Source organism: Nicotiana sylvestris, chromosome 5, assembly GCF_000393655.2.
Source record: "Nicotiana sylvestris chromosome 5, ASM39365v2, whole genome shotgun sequence".
Classification (NCBI taxonomy): domain Eukaryota; kingdom Viridiplantae; phylum Streptophyta; class Magnoliopsida; order Solanales; family Solanaceae; genus Nicotiana; species Nicotiana sylvestris.
The window spans coordinates 159,835,268-159,856,687 of NC_091061.1; the positions used below are offsets into that span (position 1 = coordinate 159,835,268).

General features: G+C 36.2%; 1 protein-coding gene across 1 annotated transcript; it reads left to right on the top strand.

Moving 5' to 3' along the window:
* The first annotated feature begins 1,574 nt into the window (after positions 1 to 1,574).
* Positions 1,575 to 11,661, top strand: LOC104241768 (diphosphomevalonate decarboxylase 2-like). The gene is made up of 10 exons (XM_009796708.2): positions 1,575 to 1,961; positions 4,521 to 4,719; positions 6,316 to 6,379; positions 6,563 to 6,626; positions 6,720 to 6,800; positions 9,082 to 9,168; positions 9,321 to 9,478; positions 9,591 to 9,639; positions 10,153 to 10,277; positions 11,176 to 11,661. The coding sequence occupies exons 1-10, from the start codon at positions 1,746 to 1,748 to the stop codon at positions 11,396 to 11,398; spliced, it is 1,266 nt and encodes a 421-aa protein (XP_009795010.1). The 5' UTR covers positions 1,575 to 1,745; the 3' UTR covers positions 11,399 to 11,661.
* Positions 11,662 to 21,420: the final 9,759 nt, after the last annotated feature.

Sequence of the window (21,420 nt, forward strand, 5' to 3'; positions counted from 1 at the left end):
ATTTTGTGCACCAGAATGCCGAACAACATAATATAATACATATTATTTGGTTGGTAGCATTGCGTTATTGAATTTGGAGGTGGTCCTTCCATTGAGAAGTTACGAAGAAGGTATTATTCCATGATTCTCACCCTTGTGAAATCCAAATTTGAAATTATGTCTCATTACTTGTTAAAAGATGGATATACACCTAATCTTTCCATCTAAGAATTTTGAGGACTTCAAGCGCGCGCGCGCACATATATATATATATATATACACGTTTGTGTTATTTTTCTTAGACCTACTATTCTAGTTTTTTAATGGCATCTTTTGTAACTGAAAATCATAAGTGCACAACTAAACTTCACTCCAAAACAAAGAAGAGAATCCAAACATTTTAGTTTTCCTTTGCAATAATTTTGATTTTTTCTGGAAATCTTCATCAATGATTTAATGAGAAAATAATTTACTAACATATTGTTTTCACAATTTGAGTAAAAATCAATTAAAACTAAAATATTTAGGGGTCCTTTGGTATGATGGATAAACAAAAATAATTCTGAGATAAAAATTTAGTACCGCTTTATCTCGTTTTTGGTTATTAATCCTAAAATAAGTTATCCTAGGATTAAAAATACTACCGGGATAAGTTATACTTGCTAGAGGATGGAATCAGAGGTGGACATATATTGAACAAAGTGGTGTCACGCGTCACCGTTTCGTCGGAAAATTTTACTAAGCATATGTAGTTATACTGCGTCGAAACGAATAATAAATACAAAATGACACCACTTGACATGTATTCATATTTGGCATGTTGGTTAGGTTCCTTCTTTTGCTTTAAACAAATACTTGAAAAGCCTCTTGTTAAAAATTGTAGTTAAATAAAATTGAACTCAAGACCGCTTCTAACGTATGACTCCACACAAATATGCACTAAGACTATTACTCATTTAGAAATGTTATAATTAACGTTTTTGGTTATACACTCTTATGTGAATATCGACACCGTTTATAAGAAATCTTGCGTAGTGGAATAATAATTCTAAGATAACTTATCCCATGATAAAGCATTAAAATTAGCAATTACATAATTAATACAACATATTAAATAATCAATAAAAACAATATCAGAATAATAAATTCCAACATAACCAATTGCAGTATATCTATCTAATCCAAGCATAACTCGTTTACAAACCAAACTATCACTTATAGATCATACAATCAATATACCTGACTTAGGCCCGTTCGACCCTAAAAAAATTTCCTTTTTTCAGAAATGTGTTTATCCATATAATTTTGCAAGTTTTTAAAAATGAGTTTTTCAAAAAATTACTTTTTCAGAATTTTCAAAAAAATAATAATTTCCCACTAACAAAACTACAATATTTTTTCAAGCGAAATGCATGTCCAAACATAATTTCAAATGACAAATACCATTATTCTACTTAACTTCAAATACTATTTTTTTCAATAATTATAATATTTTTGTCCAAACGCCTCCTTGTTGTTTTTTTTGGGTCCCACAATTTGTTTCGCCGGGCCCCGCAATCCTTGTTCAAAAATTTGATGCCAACGAGAAATAAACTACACTACATTGTTATTCAACAATGGAGGTTCGCAGCCATGCTCTTCTGCACATATAAATACAAATATCCAAATTAAATCTAAAACCAAACTCACATTCCCATTTTCATAGATCTAAATACCCAGATTCCTTTTATTGGAATTATCGCCTCTCTGCTCTTGATTTTTTGGCCATGGCAGAACAATTACAGAATTGGGTTCTTATGGTGACTGCTCAAACACCCACAAATATAGCAGTGATTAAGTATTGGGGAAAGAGAGATGAGGATTTAATTCTTGCTATTAATGATAGTATTAGTGTTACCCTTGATCCTGCTCATCTTTGTACCACTACAACTGTTGCTGTTAGTCCTGCTTTCAATCAAGATCGCATGTGGCTCAATGGAAAGGTAATCTTTTTTCACTTGATCAGTCTATTTTTTTGTAAAATTTGATGGGTATTTGTTTTTTAAATTTTGTTTGGGTTGATTTGTGTGGAAAATAGATTGGTTGGCTGCTCATATGTTCAGAAAGTTCAGTTTTTGATGAGGAAAACTGATAATCTCTCTGTGTATATGTTTTAGTAATTTTTTAAAAAATTTGATGAGTATTTGTTAATTTTTTCTGTGTTGATTTGTGTAAAAGAAGCTGTTTTGGCAGCTCAGGTCTTGTGAAAGTTCAGTTCTTGATTAGTACAACAACAACAACCCAGTATAATCCCACTTAGTGGGGTCGGGGAGGGTAGTGTGTACGCACACCTTACCCCTACCCAGGGTAGAGAGGCTGTTTCCAAATAGAACTCCGGCATCCTTCCCTCCAAGAACTTCCCACCTTGCTCTTAGGGATCACAACCTCTTGGTTGGAAGTGGAGGTTGCTTACCATCAGAGCAACCCCTCTTGTCTGAGTAAAAATGATAATTTCTCAGATTTAATAAAAAAATGATGACTATATGATTTCGAAATATTTGATGGGTATTTTTTTTTTTTTTTGTAATTTTGTTTGGGTTGATTTATGTAAAGAAAAGTGGTTTGGTAGCTCAGATGACTATGATTTTGTAATTTTGTGTGATGGGTAAATATATTTTTTTTTTTTTTTTGTAATTTGTATGAAAGAAAACTGTTTTTGAAGCTCAGGTATTGAGAAAGTTTAGTTCTTGATGAGTGAAACTAATAATTTCTCATTGTATTTAACACACAAAAAAAGGACTACATGCTTTTGTGATTTTGTGTGGCTCAATGGGAAGGTAAATTTTTTTCACTTGCTCAGTGTAATTTTTTGGAAAAAAATTGATTGGAATTTGTATTTCTGTAATTTTTTTGGGTTGATTTGCATGAAAGAAACTGTTTTGGCAGCTCAGATGTTGAGAAAGTTCAGTTCTTTGATGAGTGAAACTGATAATTTCTTAGTGTATTATTTAACTGGAAAATGATGACTATGTTTTTATAATTCTGTGTGGCTCAATGGAAAGGTAAATTCTTTTCACTTTCTCATGTAAATATTTTTAAAACTTTTGATGGGTATTTGTACTTTTGTAATTTTCTTTGGGCTGATTTGTATGAAAGAAACTATTTTCGCAGCTCAGATGTTGAGATAGTTCAGTTCTTGATGATTAAAAGCTTATATTTTTCTCAGTGTATTTAATTGATTTTTTTTTTTTTAAAATGATGACTATACATTCTTGTGATTTTGTGTCGTTCAGTGAAAAGGTAAATTCTTTTTCACTTTTTCAATGTTAAATTTATACAAAATTTGATGGGTATTTGCTTTTTAATTTTGTTTGGGTTGATTTATGTGAAAGAAAACTGTTTGGCAGCTCAGATGTTGAGAAAGTTCAGTTCTTGATGAGTAAAACTATAATTTCTCAATGTATTTTATTAAAAAGAATGATAACTATGTGTTTTTATTATTTTATGTGGGTCGATAACGTGAAAGAAGACTGTTTTTGAAGCTAAGATGTCTTAAAATTTTGGTTCTTGAAGAGTAGAAATTTCTTATTTCCTCAGTGTAAGTTTATTGAAAGATTGAATAAGCTTTTGTTTTTGTAATTTTATACGTGGTTGATTTATGTGAAAAAAGGCTGTATTGGCAGCTCAGATGTTGGAAAGTTCAATTCCGGAAGAGTAAAACATTCTCATTTTCTAGGTGTATTCGTTTTTCAATCCGATGAGTACTTATTCATACAATATTATATGGGTTGATTTAATGTGAAGGAAGACTGTTTGGGCAGCTGTAATATTGGGGAACTTTTAGTTCTTGATGAGTAAAATTTCTCATTTTCTTAGTGTAAGTTTCATTTTAAAAGTTTGGGTGAGTTGTAATTTCTTGTGGGCCGATTTATGTGAAAGAAGATTGTTTTGCAGCTCAGATGCTGGTAAAGTTCAGATATTGAAGAGTAATATGTTTTAATTTCTTGAGTTGAGTTTATTAAGTTTAATGGGGATTGATCTTTTCCAAGGAAGAGCATTTTGGAAGCTCAGATAGTGGATTCTTACCTGCACGATCGTATGCTCTTATGTTATGAGAGCATCAGCTATGTGTTCTTTTCGCTGTGTGTGATTACATGTAGTGGAATCAAGGGGGTTCAGAAAACGTTTAGGGAACTGAGCTCCCTATTTCATCCTTCCCGCGCTAAGTAGATTGAATCATATCAAATCTTTGCACCTTTTGGTCATTCTTTGTTAATTTTCTACATTATATGGAGTGAGATTTCGTGGGAGGATGCAATTCTAGTTTAATAATGGGTCAAATATTGGTTATCTTCTCTGGTTTTGCTGCGGAAATTTGTAAAGATAGTCCTGAGGAAAATAGATATGAAACAATACAATTCATTTCTGTGCAATCTTAGAAAGCTGAGCTCATTAGATTTATTCCTTTCCCTCTTTTTTTCAGCAAGGAGAAAGAACCTTATGTTGTGGATTCTTATATCTGGATCTTGACACTTTTATATTCATTTTTGCTCATTGTGCAGGAAATATCCCTCTCCGGAGGCAGATACCAAAACTGTCTTAGAGAAATTCGAGCTCGTGCTAGTGACGTTGAGGATGAGAATAAGGGTATCAAGATCGCGAAAAAGGATTGGCAGAACCTGCATGTGCATATTGTTTCTTACAATAATTTTCCTACTGCTGCCGGTTTGGCTTCCTCGGCTGCTGGTTTTGCTTGCCTAGGTATGATTGACAATTTCTTAACTTCTCTTTTTGATAACCAAGAAATCCCCGAAGCACAATGAACACGGTTTGACACTCGGTCAAGCATGGGCTTGCCCCTCTACCTTCTCCCCTCAGATATCATGCTTTTGTATAGTAATCAACAATAAAATTCTTAAGAAGGCTGACTTAATCTTCAATTCACAAATTTCATAATGAACTTTTATTATCTTTATAGACAAGGGCCGAAGAAGATAACACACAAGCAGAAGCTCCATCTCAACGCAGTCATGAACATGCATATGTAATATAGATTGGCAACCATGGATAACTCTTACCACTAACTCACCACCAACATGGATACAAAATAAGGCAACATTCACTAGAACCCAAGAAGCTCAAATGAATAGATAAATGCACTACCTTATCAGCAACTTCATTCTTTTAAAGGCCACTTACAAGATATAAAAGTTACACAACATAGTTTTCGTTACCGGAAAAGGAGCAATGTTAGAAAGAAGTTGATTTGCAATTTGCATCAAGTGAAGCTCACATTACTTGGGTCACTATATAATATGCATGAATAGAAAATGGTAACATAGATCATCTTGTAAAAGAAAGAGCGTGGACAAAAAAAGCTTACACTTTCCATCTAAGTTGCTTGCACTATTCACTTCGGTGTCGTACCCGTGTCAACACAAGTGTGGGTGTGGGATCCTGTACCGGATCTGATCATTCGATTTTGGGTACTTAGACTAAGATTGACAGAGAAATTCAAAATAGATATAATAATTTCTGAAATCAATACAAAAGCTAGGGTGAAATTGAAAAAAATGGAATACCTTTTATATAAAAATTTCTATGTCCGTCCTTATACTTTTATCTCTTTCTCGGATTCTTCTCTTGATCAATATTTCTCCTTCTAGGACTACCTAATAAGTTTTTCTCATAATGTATCATAATTTAGACATATTTTTATAACTGTATTTTTAGATATTTGAATTACTTCTCGAATCTACATATCCGGATCCGTACCACCGAATCATAAAGGACCTGACCTCTAGATCCTCACTCGTATCGGATACCCACGCCCGAGTCCCAGCAACTTAGCTTTCCATTAACTAAATAATCTATCAAGGGTTTGGAACTATTTTCCTTGCCAAGCAACATGATATGTTACTGATCGTAGAACCTAAGGTCATGTTACAAGCTAAAAACAATACATGCAACACTTCAGAAGATATCCAATAAACGGGAAAAAGTACCAAAATTATGGAACACTCCAGAAAAAGGCAAGATCTTTGATGTTTGCCGGTTGAAGTCAGATATTAGATTTAGCAACTAAAGCATCAACAAAATATCCAGCATTATATACTTAAAGAAACAAATTACTTTCAAATATTATAAACCACACAAAATGCTTATGCACTGGAAAATAAAGTAAATTACACAGTTAGATCAGATTCCAACACGTGTAATATGTCTGTACATTATACTACATGAACACTATGCAAGTCCATGCAGAAAAGAATTTTCTAAAACTCTTGAACGGAGTACTCCAATTACTTTTCAAGGTTAATTTATGACCTTCAACTAACTTATGTCTCCTATATGCAGTTTTCTCCCTTGCAAAATTGATGAATGTGCAAGAGGACAACGGGAAGCTTTCTGCCATAGCACGGTAATTCATATCGGTCGTGAATATTTCCTTTAACTGGTTTTGTTTTTCTATATTTCGTGTCAAAAAAGATTAAAATCAGGTTGAGGTTACAACATATAACGCATCTATCTTTCTCTATTCCACTGCCCATTCAATAACTTAAATAAATAATCAATGTGACAAACTTCATTAATTCACGCACAGGCAAGGTTCGGGAAGTGCTTGTCGAAGTTTGTATGGAGGATTCGTCAAGTGGATCATGGGAAAAGTATGTCGAGCTCCTAACTTCGTGTTGTAACATCTCCCGCCATGTATTATATCTTTTTTAGTCTTTTTTCTAATTTTTTCCCAACGTATAAAGGAGGAAAATGGTAGCGATAGCATTGCTGTTCAGCTTGTAGACGAAAAGCACTGGGATGAGCTTGTTATCATCATTGCAGTGGTATGTACTTTCCATCCAAATTATGATTGTTTTAGGAAAACTCAGCAATTTATATGTTATTGCTAGGCAGTGAGAAGGGAGAAAAAATTTGTCTGTCTCTCCTATCCGGATTCGAAAATATCAAATGGAAAAAGTATATAAGGCTCAAAAACTTATGTATAACTAGTAAATACTCACACTATAAGATTAAAAATTAAATTATATACAAGTTAAGAATTTCACATATTCAAGTTAGTCATTTGTGTCAATACATTACCTTGGTTTTTGTTGTCAAAAAGCTTATTGGCAGATATGAAGATTTGAGTAGGCTAATACAAAGTTTTAAAATATGATAAAGTTATACCATTGTAAATTTGAAAAGATGAAATAATAACTTAAAAACTTGAAAGTAGATCCATTACATTTCTAATGTCATGACCATGCAAGGAAATAACGATGTTTTTAAAATTTTGGAACTTCTTAACAAAGATAGTAGTGTTCTTATAGTAAATAGTTTTGTATTAAATAAAAAGTTCAAATGATGAATACCAAAAAATATGAAGTTTTTTAATGATATAATTGTAATTACAATTTTATCCAATACGTAATACACCTATGAAAGATAGAAAATTTGATCAACATGTTGTATTGAAGTTTCGTGCTCTATATAATAGTATAAATAATATGCATTTCTTATAGTTACAAAATTATAAATATTATATAATTGTTTTTATAATTGCTTCATCAGTAAACTATGTATAACTTTTATATTTAACATAAATAAGAGATTTCAATTTTTTTAGATTTGGTTGAGGTTGTTCAAATGAGTGAGTAAATTAAGTTAAGTTTCTATTAATTTGTAAATATACCTACCCCATATTCTAGTTTTTCCTTTTTTCACGTACATTCATTCTGTTTGCATTTTCCTGGTTATGACGATTTCATTTTTTAATTTCAACTCGATTTTTCTGAATAAACTGTCTCTATTTCTCATTAAAAGAAATATATGGAGGAATTAATTCTTGAAAAGATTAATTTATAGCTTTGTATCTCAAAGAGTTAGAAGAGTGAACTTTAAATAAAAATATACATAAATTTATTAAAAAAGAATATGACATCTTATTTAAATTTTGGCTTTTGGCACCGATTTTATTGAGCTGGCCTGAAATCTTTCTAATTTCAAATTTTGGTTTTGTTGTTTCTATTTTCCAAGATTTTGCAAGACTTTTTGTAAGTGGTTATATACATTTCCATCATCAGAAAAGCTAAGTAAAATGAATTTGTCAATTTGCAGTGCATAAATCTTAGCTCCATGACAAAAAAAAAAAAAAAAACACGGGGAGAAGAATTTGGAAAAGTAGGAACAACCAACACTACTTAACTTTGCCTTTTTTATTTCTCCTCATGCTGTCTTGTTCTACTTTTCCTAGGATGATACTTGCATGTGCATTACTTTTGTGCATTTGTGATATCTAGAATAATATGTGGAACAGAAACCTAACTTAGCCCATTGGAACTGCACTCCTTGAGACCTAAAAATAGGAATATCTTTGTCGGAAATAAGGTTGTAGAGAAGAACTTGGTTTCTATTATTATTCTTCTGACGAGCCCCTTCTTGTAATGAGTCTCTGATTCAAGTTTTAGATATTTGAAAACCCCTTCTTTTAGAAATACCCAGTTCCGTTAACGTGAGTCAATAGTGCTATACTGGGAAGTGGGAAATTGAAAGGGAAAAAGAAAGAATATTCTGCTTTTATTTCCTGCTAACTAATCTAGAACTTTAACTGCCACATATTTGTGTACTTGTACGTGCTCTACAGTTTTTATTTCTTTCTTTCCAAATGGAAATCTTTTTTTTTTTTTGAAATGGTAACATATTTCATTAAAAATTGAACTTAGCACAAAGATAGTGCTAATGGAAACAGACCCTAGTTACAAGACTTCCAGAAAGACAAAAACAAGGCAAATCTTATTGCTACTGTACTTCCAACTTCGCACTTGTAACTGACTCCTAGTTCTCCAATACCAACGTTAAGCTGCTTCAGTAACTCATTATTCTTGATAATAAATTAATGAAGTTTAATCAATTGAATTACACAAGCGTTGCTCATTGGAATAACTTTTGGGTGCATTTTTTGTTTTCAGCTCCACAAAATAAACAGGATTCTGAACTTGCATCATCTTCTAAAATAAGATGTGTGCATAAATGATGATGCAATCAGTTTGATTGTGCACTAACTAGTCGACTTGTGCCTTTTGATCTTTCTCCCTTTAATATTTTCTATTACGTGACGTACTTCAGGTGAGCTCACGGCAGAAGGAAACAAGTAGTACCTCAGGAATGCGTGATACTGTTGAAACCAGTGCACTTATAGAACACAGGGCAAAGGTATTCCTTGTACTCTTGATTACATTTGAATTTTGCTGCTTGACACATCTTCAAACAATATTCTAAAATATCTCCAGCTTATTTTCATTAGTTCTTTTAATTGGTAACGTTGTATCAGATGTTTGACTTTTCATTTGTATTAAATATTGTAGGAAGTAGTACCAAAACGCATTATTCATATGGAAGAAGCTATACAAAATCGTGATTTTCCAACTTTTGCTCAACTGACTTGTGCCGACAGCAACCAATTTCATGCAGTTTGCATGGATACTAGCCCTCCTATATTCTACATGAATGACACATCTCATAGGCAAGTTGTCTTAAATTCAGCCTATAGCTTAAGATGTGTTGTCACGTAATTCTTGTGATCTCTTATACCGAAAGTGGGAGAAACAAGTTTTGATGGTGTGTTAACTTTTCAGGGTAATTGGCTGTGTTGAGAAATGGAACCGTTCAGAAGGAACTCCACAGGTTTTCTACCTTACCATGCTCTTGTTCTAATAGCTAATTGCATGATCTGGTTATTCTTCTCTTATACTGAAGTAATAGAACGGGTCACCAAAGTTTGAGTGTGTAAGTGACTTTCTGGGACAAGTTCAGGATGCAACATATGTAATTTCCATTTTCTGGAGACTTGTCTTTTTTTTAATATTCGTAACGGGTAGTGACTGCTTCCTTCATACCTCTCTCCCCAAACTTCGTGCACCTTTCTGTGTTGAAGATTCTGCTAACTCATGATGCATCCAAATATTGAAATTTTCCGCTTTTGAGCTGGTTTTGACGCTATAACAAGCAACTTTCGGACTTATCTCAAACCTTTTTAAACTCTGATTGACAATTCAATATCAGGCTAGTTAGCCTTATTGCTGACTATTATTTCAGTTCACATTTCGCTTTCTCCTGCAAGTTTGATGTCAAAAGTAGGTGTAATCTAGCAAGAATAAATGCATATTCCATTTTTAGTAAACATAAGAATGTTTGCAGGTTGCATACACCTTCGATGCTGGACCAAATGCTGTTCTAATTGCACGTAACAGAAAGGCTGCCACACTTATGCTTCAGAGGCTTCTCTTCCACTTCCCTCCAAATTCAGATACTGATCTAAACAGGTACGTGTTCCATCTAAAAGATTCAAAGTTCTAATGTAAGTACGAAGGAAGTGATTTTCGAGAAAATATTTTTCGGGAAATAACTTATTTTTTTTTAGAAAATATTGGAAAATATTTTCCGGTATTTGGTTTGAGAACGGAAAAGTATTTTGCAAAAAAACATTTATTAAAGATTGACAATAATATTAACAAACCTATAACGGTTTGACGAAATTCTGAGAATTAAAGATTGATTATAATGTCTAAGTGCTAGTTAAAGCGGTGATATAAAGTTACGAATTGAGGTAATTGTGAAGGAATATGATTTATGCAGAAAAGTAATGGAAAATATTTTCCCTAGAAAGTATTTTCTGGAAACCAAACACTAGAAAATAAAATATTTTCCTCTGTACCAACACACCCCGCCATCAGGGGGTACGTAAGAATTTTTGTAAGTGGTGTCGAAATTTATAGAAGAAGGGAATAATAACTTTAATTATCATACTTCTAGCCAAGAAATAGTCTTAGTTAATTGGTTTTGTTGAGTCAAGTAAAAATGATCATGAGTTCAATTCTACTTCATCACAATTTTTAACCACAGAGGATCTCTCAAATATTTGTAAAAAATGTGCTAGTTGAGGTTTGAACCTTTGATCTCTTAGAGCAAAATCAAGTACATAACCAACACATCAAAAGACAATTTATGTTAAGTGGTCATTTTTTCCTACTTATCTGTTTCCTCACAGTATTAATACATATATTTAATAAAAAATTTTGACGAAGCGATGTCACGTGATACTGCTTTGTTAAGCGTGCATCCAACCCTGTCCGCCATGATATGCATTCTGGACCTTGTGTTATCAACATGCAACCAAACCATCTTCACTGCTCCTCATTGTTCTTTTTCCCTTCTCTCCAGCTATGTCATAGGCGATAAGTCAATTCTGAAGGATGCTGGGATTCAGGACATAAAGGATGTGGAAGCATTGCCGCCTCCACCTGAAATTAAGGACAAAGTTCCAGCTCAGAAATACAAGGGTGAAATTAGCTACTTCATCTGCACAAGACCAGGTAGAGGTCCAGTTTTGCTGACGGACGATAGCCATGCTCTCCTCAATCCAGAAACTGGACTGCCCAAGTAAAAGATCAATTTTTTTTCTTTTTTTCGTACGAATGTGCTTAGTTCTCGGGGCAACTCTAAGTCTTGAGATCCAAGTGTTGCAGCCTCTTTAGCCTTTAAACGGTGGAGGCTGCTGCCATTTTAAACTGGTTTTAGTTTGGATGAAATTTGAATTCAAAGCTTTTGTTTGTAGCTTGGGCTCCTGTATTGTTTTTCAGTTGAATTAGCTGTGTACTCTTTCATCTTTGAGCAATGAAATAAAAGTCTTCAAAGTTGCTTCTTTTACGCTTTTAGAGAATCACATACTCATATGAAGTCCAAGCAGCTTTATATTTGATTAATTTTGTGCGATAGGATTGACGTATTTTCACTTCCACTCGTAAACAACAACAACCACCCAGTGAAATTTCACTTGTGAAATTTGGAAAGGATAGTGTGTACCTAGATCTTACCCCTACCCTGAAGGATAAAGAGATTGTTTTCGATTGACCTTTGGCTCAAGAAGACGAAAATAGACAATAGATAGGTAGCGGCAACAGAAAGCAGAAAAAAATAGACAATAGATAGGTAGCGGCAACAGAAAGCAGAAAAATAATAACAGCATCGTAAGAGCCCGAAAATAGATGGAAAAGCAATAACCAGTAATAAAAGTACAGTACTATGAAAAAAGGAAAAATAGTGAACACTACATTAACCACTAGCAGTCTGAGACAAAACACTATCAGACTAACCTCACACCCGGTACGAAATAGAAAAACGCTCAATTACCTTCTAACCTTCAACCCGAATGCTTGACCTCCACATCTTCCTATTAAGGGTCATGTCCTCGGAAATTTGAAGTCGCGTCATGTCCTGCCTGATCACCTTTCCCCAATTCTTCTTAAGCCGTCCTTTACCTCTTCTCATACTCGCCAAAGCCAACCACTCACACTTCCACTCGTAAACAAAATAAAAAATTTAAGAGCTAAACACCCCAAGTCAAAGTGTTAATTAATATCATATAGAGAAAATGATCAAAATGGTCCTTAATGTATCGAGGTTGAACTATTCTAGTTCGTAATATGTACTTCTTAACCGATATAGTCCTTAATGTATCAAAAAGTGGACATCTTATATCCTAAATCCTAAAACTAACGGTAAAGGTCAAACAAGGCTGTAAACTACATTCGCACAAATATAGTACATTAAACAAAGTTAATTTTTGAAAACAGAAGAAGAAAGACAAAGTTAATTTTACTCCACTTACAAATTGATATGTGTGTTTGTAATTAATAATAATATTACAGAGTAGGACTAGGGAGTACTCCTAATCTATAAAATTAGTGGGATTTCACATTCAGTAAAGCTAACTTATTAATCTTAGGCATGTCCTTATCATGTATCACTTACCTTTTCAGAGGTTTTTTATGAGGCATTGACTTGTCATCTTTGTTCTTATTGGTATGATATTATACCGTAATTCTGGCATCACTTTAACCAGATCAAAGATGAGACAATGTATTTATACAGAGATAAAGCACCTAAAAGACTAAAATAACCTTGATTTTTCTTTCTATACTTAAAATGAGGGTAAATTTGTAAACTTTTTCGCTGGAATAGACTAGAGGCCTAAGATTTATAGAAGAAACAAGAGTTGAAAAATGAGTTATTTGAAGTTAAAGTTAGGAAAAAATTGCGTGGGGGAGATGAGTTTTTGGCCAATATTGTCACTTATCTTTGAGAGTAGGTCTATTTTGGTCCCTTAAATATAATCCTGAGCATATTTAATCCCTTAAGTATGCTAAAGTAGAACACCTTTACTCTCACTGACACAGTGTGTTCAAAAACTAACGGTGTTACCCAACTCTGATTCATGAAGCAAATCTTCTGCTCTGAAGCAAAACGTTTCCTCTCCGTTTATTGGATAACGCAAATTATCACTTTAATTTCTCATTTTTAGATAGTATCTTCTAAAATTTTGACCTTGAAAATATCCCCTTCTGTACCAGTTTCAATGAGAAAATGACATTGTATAGCCGATACAAATTTTATATACTTTTTCGGCTACCAGATGTAAATAGTTTCTAGCACGAGCTAAAAGTGATAATACAACCTGGTTATTCGTTTGCTTCAATAATATGCCTAGAAGTGATCATGGCAGCTCTATTTTTTTTTTAAATTTTAGCTTTCCTTTTTGGAAAAATCAACTGTAATTTTATATATATAATTTATATATTTTTTCGTCTATTATTTTTACAGCGGCTATACAATGTCATTTTCTCATTGAAAACCGGCACAGAAGACGGGGATATTTTCAAGGTCAAAAATTTGGAAGATATTATCTAAAAATGAGAAATTAAAGTGATAGTTTGCGTTATCCAATAAAAGGAGAGGAAATATTTTGCTTCAGAGCAGAAGCTTTGTTTCATGAATCAGAGTTGGATAACATCGTTAGTTTTTGAACACATTGTGTCAGTGAAACTAAATGTGTTCCACTTTAGTATACTTAAGGGATTAAATATGATCAGGATTATATTTAAGGGTGTATACGGTCAAAATCAGATATGCCCGATTTCGTGGGCTCGAAGAGTCGCCTCGAGCCCAAGTTCAAAATGGACCGAGCTCGTTTAACTTTATTGTTCTTACTGACCCAGCTCGAGGCCATCTTAGCTCGAGGTCAAGACTTGCTTGCACACTGGTTTGATTCAACTTACTTCTTTAATTTATATGTTTGATTTCTTTATTATCAGTTAGTATTGGACTAAATCACGTATCTTTAAGACCTCAATATAAACTTAATTGTTACTCGAATTTTAGAGGTAAAAAGTTTGGCGCCCACCGTGGGGCTAAAGATAATAGTAATTATTTTAGTACTGATTATGATAACATACGTTATTTTCACACTTGTTCTTGTCAAAGATTTTTTTTCTTAGGTTAAAACATGTCAAACTCATAAAACGCACTCGTACATGGTGATGATGGTCTTGGATTTCATGGGGAAAATGGTAACATAATTGCTCCAGGAGTCGGGGTACCACCGATTAACCCTGAGGAAGTGCCTGTTGCTGACCCAGTTGACGTCAGTTCACACATTGCTCTGAACGCAGATTAGGGCGTGGACCCCGGAGGGAGTGTGCTCAGGGAAGGCCGAACTGGTAGCCAAAAAACTCAGGGCATAGGATACGGGAGAGTTAGTCTCCATATAATATTTGAGATGTTACAAGCCCAACAAGCCGCTATTTCTCAACTTCAGAGTCAACACAAAACTCCGAGTGTGGTCGAGCCGGAAAACACTTGTCGTACCGAGCTAGTGCCGGAAAGAACGAATGGTAGAGGATTGTGAGTTGACCCCATGATTATGAAAACGCTCGAGGAGCTCACCAAAAGAATTGAGTCAGGAGAAAAGAAGATCGAAGATAATGACAAAAAAATGGAAACATACAACTCCCGAGTTGATGAGATACTAGGGGCACCCCCGATCTTAAAAGGTTTAGATTCAAAAAAGTTCGTGCAGAAGCCTTTTCCTCAGAGTGCGGCTCCGAAGCCTATTCTAAAGAAGTTCCGCATGCTGGACATACCGAAATACAACGGGACCACCAATCCTAATGAACATATCACTACCTACACATGCGGGATAAAGGGAAATGACTTAGAAGACAATGAGATCGAGTCCGTTCTGTTGAAAATTTTTGGGGAAACTATATTAAAGGGAGCAATGATTTGGTATCACAAATTGCCACTGAATTCTATCGATTCATTCGCCATGTTAGCAGATTCTTTTGTAAAGGCGCATGCCGGGGCCATAAAGGTTTCCACAAGAAAATCGGATGTTTTCAAGATAAGGCAAAGGGATAACGAAATGCCGAGGGAGTTCGTGGCCCAATTTCAAATAGAACGCATGGAGTTACCACCGGTCTCAGATGATTGGGCCGTTCAAGCTTTCACCCAGGGGTTAAACGATCGGAGTTCGATAGCATCACGTCAGTTGAAGCAAAATTTGATTGAGTATCCAGTTGTAACTGGGGCAGATGTACACAATCGATATCAATCGAAGATCAGGGTCGAGGACGACCAGTTAGGAGCCCCTACGGGTTCAATTCATCCAAACAAGTTGGTAGTGAAAGCCTCGAGGGATACTGACTGGGAACCGAGGTCGAACAAGGAACGATATCAACCATATACCACAGATCGAAAGAACAATGACTCGGGACGCATCCATCCCAGAATGATCAGAGAAACGATCGAGGGCAAAATTCTCGAGAACTTATGAGCAAAAGTGGTTTTGATAAGCATGCCGACCCCGTGGAGGTACCTCGATTATCGTAATATAACTTTAGCATCGACGCAGCAGACATTGTATCAACGATCGGAAGAATCAAGGATACCAGATGGCCCGGACCCATATAAATCGATCCTTCCCAAAGAAACCCAATTTGATGTGTAAGTATCATAGCATGCATGGTCACAAGGCCGAGGATTGCAGGCAATTAAAGGAGGAAATGGCCCGTATATTCAACGAGGTCCATCTTCGAGAGTTCCTTAGTGATCGATCCAAGAATCAGTTCAGAGACAAGGATGCCAACAGGAAGAATGAACTAGAAGAACCACAACATGTCATTCATATGATCGTTGGAGGGTCGATATTCCACAAGGGCCCGTGTTCAAACGCATTAAGGTATCGATTACTAGGGAGAAACGGACTCGGGATTGTGTGCCCGATGGTTCCTTATCATTCAACGACGAAGAAGCGGAAGGAATTTCTCAACCACACAATGACGCTTTGGTAATTTCTATCATGTTAAATAAAGTTCAAGTTAAGCGTGTTTTAGTGGATCCAGGTAGCTCAGCAAACATCATCCGATCGAGGGTCGTGGAGCAGCTCGGCCTACAGGATCAAATAGTGCTCGCAGCTCGGGTCTTAAACGACTTCAACATGGCCAGTGAAACAACAAAAAGGGAGATTCTTCTACCAGTGAACGTGGCCGGAACCATTCAAGATACCAAACTCCACGTGATCAAGGGAGACATAAGATACAATTCCCTACTCGAAAGGCCATGGATTCACAACATGAAGGCGGTTCCTTCAACTCTCCACCAAATGATGAAATTCCCGACATTTGACGATGTGAAAACAGTGTTCGGGGAGAAGCATGCGGCAAAGGAAATGTTTGCAGTTGATGAGGTGGTATCAGTATCGACTTTATCAACTTCGAAGAGGTCGAGCATCAAAGTCAAACATAAAACCAAATAGCAATCAGAGCCACTAACCTCGACGGATTCGGGAAAGCAGGAGGAAGAAGAAGAGGAGAAGGATTTTCTGACTCCTCGAACCTTTATTGTTCCCGAAGACTCTGACGCTACCAAATCAACTGTCAAGGAGTTAGAATAGGTTATATTGATCGAGCATCTGCCCAAGCGAAAGGTATACTTGGGAACGGGATTAACCCCCGAACTCAGGAAAAACTTTATTCAATTTCTTATCGATAACATAGATTGTTTTGCTTGGTCCCATTTAGATATGACAGGGATTGTCACACCTCCTTTTTCCGCACCCGTGAGGGCGTAGGGGAGTTTTTCCAATTAAAGGACAATTGAAACGGGATTGGTTTATTTATTTCAGAGTCGCCACTTGGGAGATTTAGGGTGTCCCAAGTCACCAATTTTAATCCCGAATCGAGGAAAAGAATGACTCTATATTACAGTCTGCGTACCAGAAATCCGGATAAGGAATTCTGTTAACCCGGGAGAAGGTGTTAGGCATTCCCGAGTTCCGTGGTTCTAGCACGGTCGCTCAACTGTTATATTCGGCTTATTTATCTGATTTTAAATACAATTATGAACCATGTGCAAATTTTATCTTTTAACCGCTTTTGTCATTATTATTATTTTTACGAGAATTGCAACGTCGTGAAAACATATCTCGAACCACGTTACATCAATGTACCCGTGGTTATCGATATATCTCGACTCGGTTGAGATTTGGATTTGGGTCACATAAATGTGCACCCGAATTAAGGAAAATAAATTGTTAAAGGCGCGCCTAAAGCAACTAGCGTCTTGTTATTTTGGGGAAAGTCGTAAAAATTCGTTAAACGACACATCCCGAATTCTAAATACTTTAATATATACATGCATCTAGAGGGCCCCGCAGCTTTGTACATTTTGTTTGTCGAGGCTCGTCTCATTCTATTTTTAAAAGGAATTTGCGACGTCATGGACATGCATCTCGAACCACGTCACAATCAATGTACCCGTGATTAGAAACACATTTCGAATCCGTCGAGATTTGGATTTGGGTCACATAAATGCACACCCGAATTTAAAAAGGTAAAATTATTAAATACGCGCTTAAAGAGGCTATCGCGTTATTATTCCGAGAGGGTCGTGAGATTTGCTAAACGACCCACCTTAGGGACTGAATGCTTCAACATATATATATTTAACAAGGGCCCCGCAATTTGTGTGTTTTTCTTTATTTTTTGTCGAGGCTCATCTCGTCCTTATTTTAAAAGGATATCCTATAGCAACTACATTTCTTGTTGCGTTTGTCTCTACTAATTGAAAACAGTAGATAGCCCCAGTTAATCACATGCTTGCAAGTTATCTATACAGAATTCCGAGTGCTTGCACAAAATTAGAAGCACGGCCACGTACACAGTCGACCGAGCAAAAATTAAGGGCCCAAATCCAGCCCATGCGTGATGGACCAGACCTGGGCCATTGTTTGTTCGATGCAGGCCTGCTTGGTCTGTTTCGACCCGGGCTCGACCTTCGTGAGGTTGAGATTGCAGTCTCCGTGTTCTTTGTCTTAAAACATGGTTTACCAGTTATATGAAGCAGTTTATCAGAAAGGAAAGAACTTAACTAATAGAGTACGATTTTCATGCTTGGCCTACATTAAAGGACATACTACAAAGTAAAACTAAGTCTAAGATACAACCTATTTCATTGGGAATATTTTCACCTATCAGCATACATATATAAACTATCATTCAGCTAATCTATATTGATATACACTGGGCATACAGGCTACTTCTATTGTCAACACAGGAATGAAAATTATTATACAGTACATGATATCTAATGTAACAATCTATGTATGAAAGTCAACTTCAGGTCTTTTCTTTTTGTATTCATGCTCAATTTTCCAATTACATTTGACAGTGTATTGGTTGTGTACCTGGTATAGAGGACAAAAGAAGAAAGGAATGATCAGCTGGGCAGTATGCAGCAGATACACAGCAACAACACAGCAACAAACCAACAACCACAAGTGTTTTCCACAGTCCACAGACAACCAGCAACAGTTTCCAGAACAAAGAAAACCAACAGATGGTCGAGCACCAAACAAGTAATCCCAGAAAAGAGTAGTGAAACAACAGAAATAACAGAGTATTCGATGCAGCAACACCAGCAGTTCAACAATCACAAGCAGCTCAATCAGGGCAAACAACAGAACTTGGCCAAGACAGCTTGACCAATATGAATTCTTCTGTAGTTTTCAGACAGTGTTTGGTTACAGTGTTTCTGGAAATTTCCTTATATTTTTTCAGTTTTCTTCAACTCACAAGACCTCTCTCAAGACTAAAATTTCCAGCCCCTTTTAAGTTCTGAAATGGCCTATTTATAAGCCAAACAACCAGTGCAGTCAAGCTGCCTGGATCCTGCCAATTTGCAGACTGCCCATACCTATTAAATCCCACGCCTAAGCATCTTTTTGATGCCAGCCATTTGTTCCCCACGCTTGGCCTTATTCTTTAATCAAGAAGTTATGGGTTCATTTAAGTATTCATTTTAAACCCCCATACTCTTGTGTCTTGTTCCCCATTTGCATTAGTTTAATCCTAAATTAGTACCCTACTTGTCAGCTCACTTAAACTAAGCTTTTTCCTGTTTTTCTCGAACCCCATACTACCCTTGTTAACCTTGATTATTACTGCCCTAAACCCCTTGCAGCATCAGAGCATTTTGAACTTCTGAAAGTTCTATTCAAGACTGCCCTAGCCTGATTCTTTTAATTTGTTTACAATGCAGTTACAAGCAAGTAGTCACAACTAATGTCAAGCATCCAATTAACAATCAACAGGTTCATTCACTTATGTGAAGTTGTACGAATTAGAATATTTGAACATTCAGTCGTAGGAAGTTAATCGACGACATTTATCAAGTCGACTATACTAATTATAACAGGTAACAATCAGTCGTTCATATAAACCAATACATACAGGGACCTGAAGGGCTTCAGACAACTTTGGTCAATCACTGGGAACCTATATAAGTTATTTATGCGACGACTATCCTAATCGGACATGTTTATCATAGGATACGTTCAAATCACACACAGAAAACAATCGACCAAATAAAAGGTCTTTGACAGAGATGGAAGAAATCCGAATGAAAAATAACAAAAATAACAAACAAACACAACGAAACATGCTGACAACTTAGTTAGCAGTTGAATAAAACAAAAAGGAAAAGAAAAACTTACCGAGAAATGTCCAAACAAAATTGATCCAAATCTGACTCAACTCTGACCCTTTGAGGCCGAACAAACTTTAATCAGGGTGTTCTCACATGAGAACACCTTGATTAAGGTCTATTAGATCTCAAACCCCCATTAAGGCTAGCCGGATTCCCCAGGTTCATGTGTTCTACGGTCTGGATTTTCAGATCTGGTTTTTTAGAAGTTGTGGGTAGATTCGGACCAAACCAAGCCTGGTTTGGTCACGAGGGGGGTCAGGGGAGTGTCTGGTATGAAGATGGTGAGGTTTGGTATAGGTCCGGGTTCGACTAGAATCTTCAAATGAAGATTCGAGATGAAGGAAGGGGATTCGAGGCTAGGGGTAATAGATCCATGTTCAGGAGAGTGAGGGGGTCCTAGGGTGTTCAGGAGGTGGTCACCGGCGTTCATGCCGCCGGGTTCTGGTGAAGGGGAAACTAGGGCGGCTGCTAGGGTTTCGGGGGTTTCAGGGCTTGGTGAGGAAGGAGCTGAGTGAAGGGGGGGTTCGACTAGGGGGCGTGGGGTGTGATAGAAAGCTTATATATGGTCTAGGGGTTTAGATCTGAGCCGTTGGATCAGATGATCTCAACGGCTTGGATCTGATGGTGAGGGGTGAGACGAGGTCGTTTGGTATTAAAACGGGGTCGTTTGGGTTTAAGTGATGGATTGGGTTGGACCGGCTAAACAGGTCGGGTCACGGGTGCGGATGTGGACCGTTGGATCAAGAGGCTTAGACGGCTCAGATCGACTTGCCTGAAACGGCGTCGTTTGAATTGGTGCTTGGGCAGGCCGGATTTGGACTGGACTTGAGTGCCGATTTTGGGCCTATTTCGTTTCATTCTTGGGCCCAAACCGATTTTCAACTCTTTTCTTTTTTTTGTTTTTTTCTAATTTTAAAACAAAAAAATGAAAAATAACAAATAAATAGTAAAACAAACGAAATTAAAACAATCAACAATGTAACACTTCAACACCATTATCACACCAAATTAAAATGTTCAAGTAAGTTAAATCACAACCTAGAACGAACAATGCACATATATTTTTGAATTTTCTTTTAACTACTGAATTACGGTTTGATTACTATGACAGACATACCTTGTGTTTTGACTGATAAGATCAAAAAATGCAAAAAAAAAAAATGGGATGAACCACAAATGACTAGCAGTACATGTCATGAAAAAATTGGAAAATTTGTACAACGAGGTCACTGGTCACTATTTTTGTTTTCTTTTGGAGCGATTGTCCGTGAAGCAAAAATCACGTGCTTACAGCTGCCCCTCTTTGCACGAAGACACGAAGGGTTTTCGCGCAAAGATAAAGCGAGCGATTTTTGCCCGTCCGAATACTCCGTGTGAAGCATTTTTTGAAAAAGATTTGACCGAACCTTTGCTTCAGAGGTTTCCTACATATCCTGGGCTGAACAGGAATCAGGTCAATGTAGTTCGGGAAATTTTGGCAGCTGGGACTACCGTGTGACTGTAGTGCTCGCTGCTGTTGTGCGCTGTTGCATGCTGCTGTAGGATGCTACTGCTCACTGATCTCCTTGTTACATTGTTCTTGAA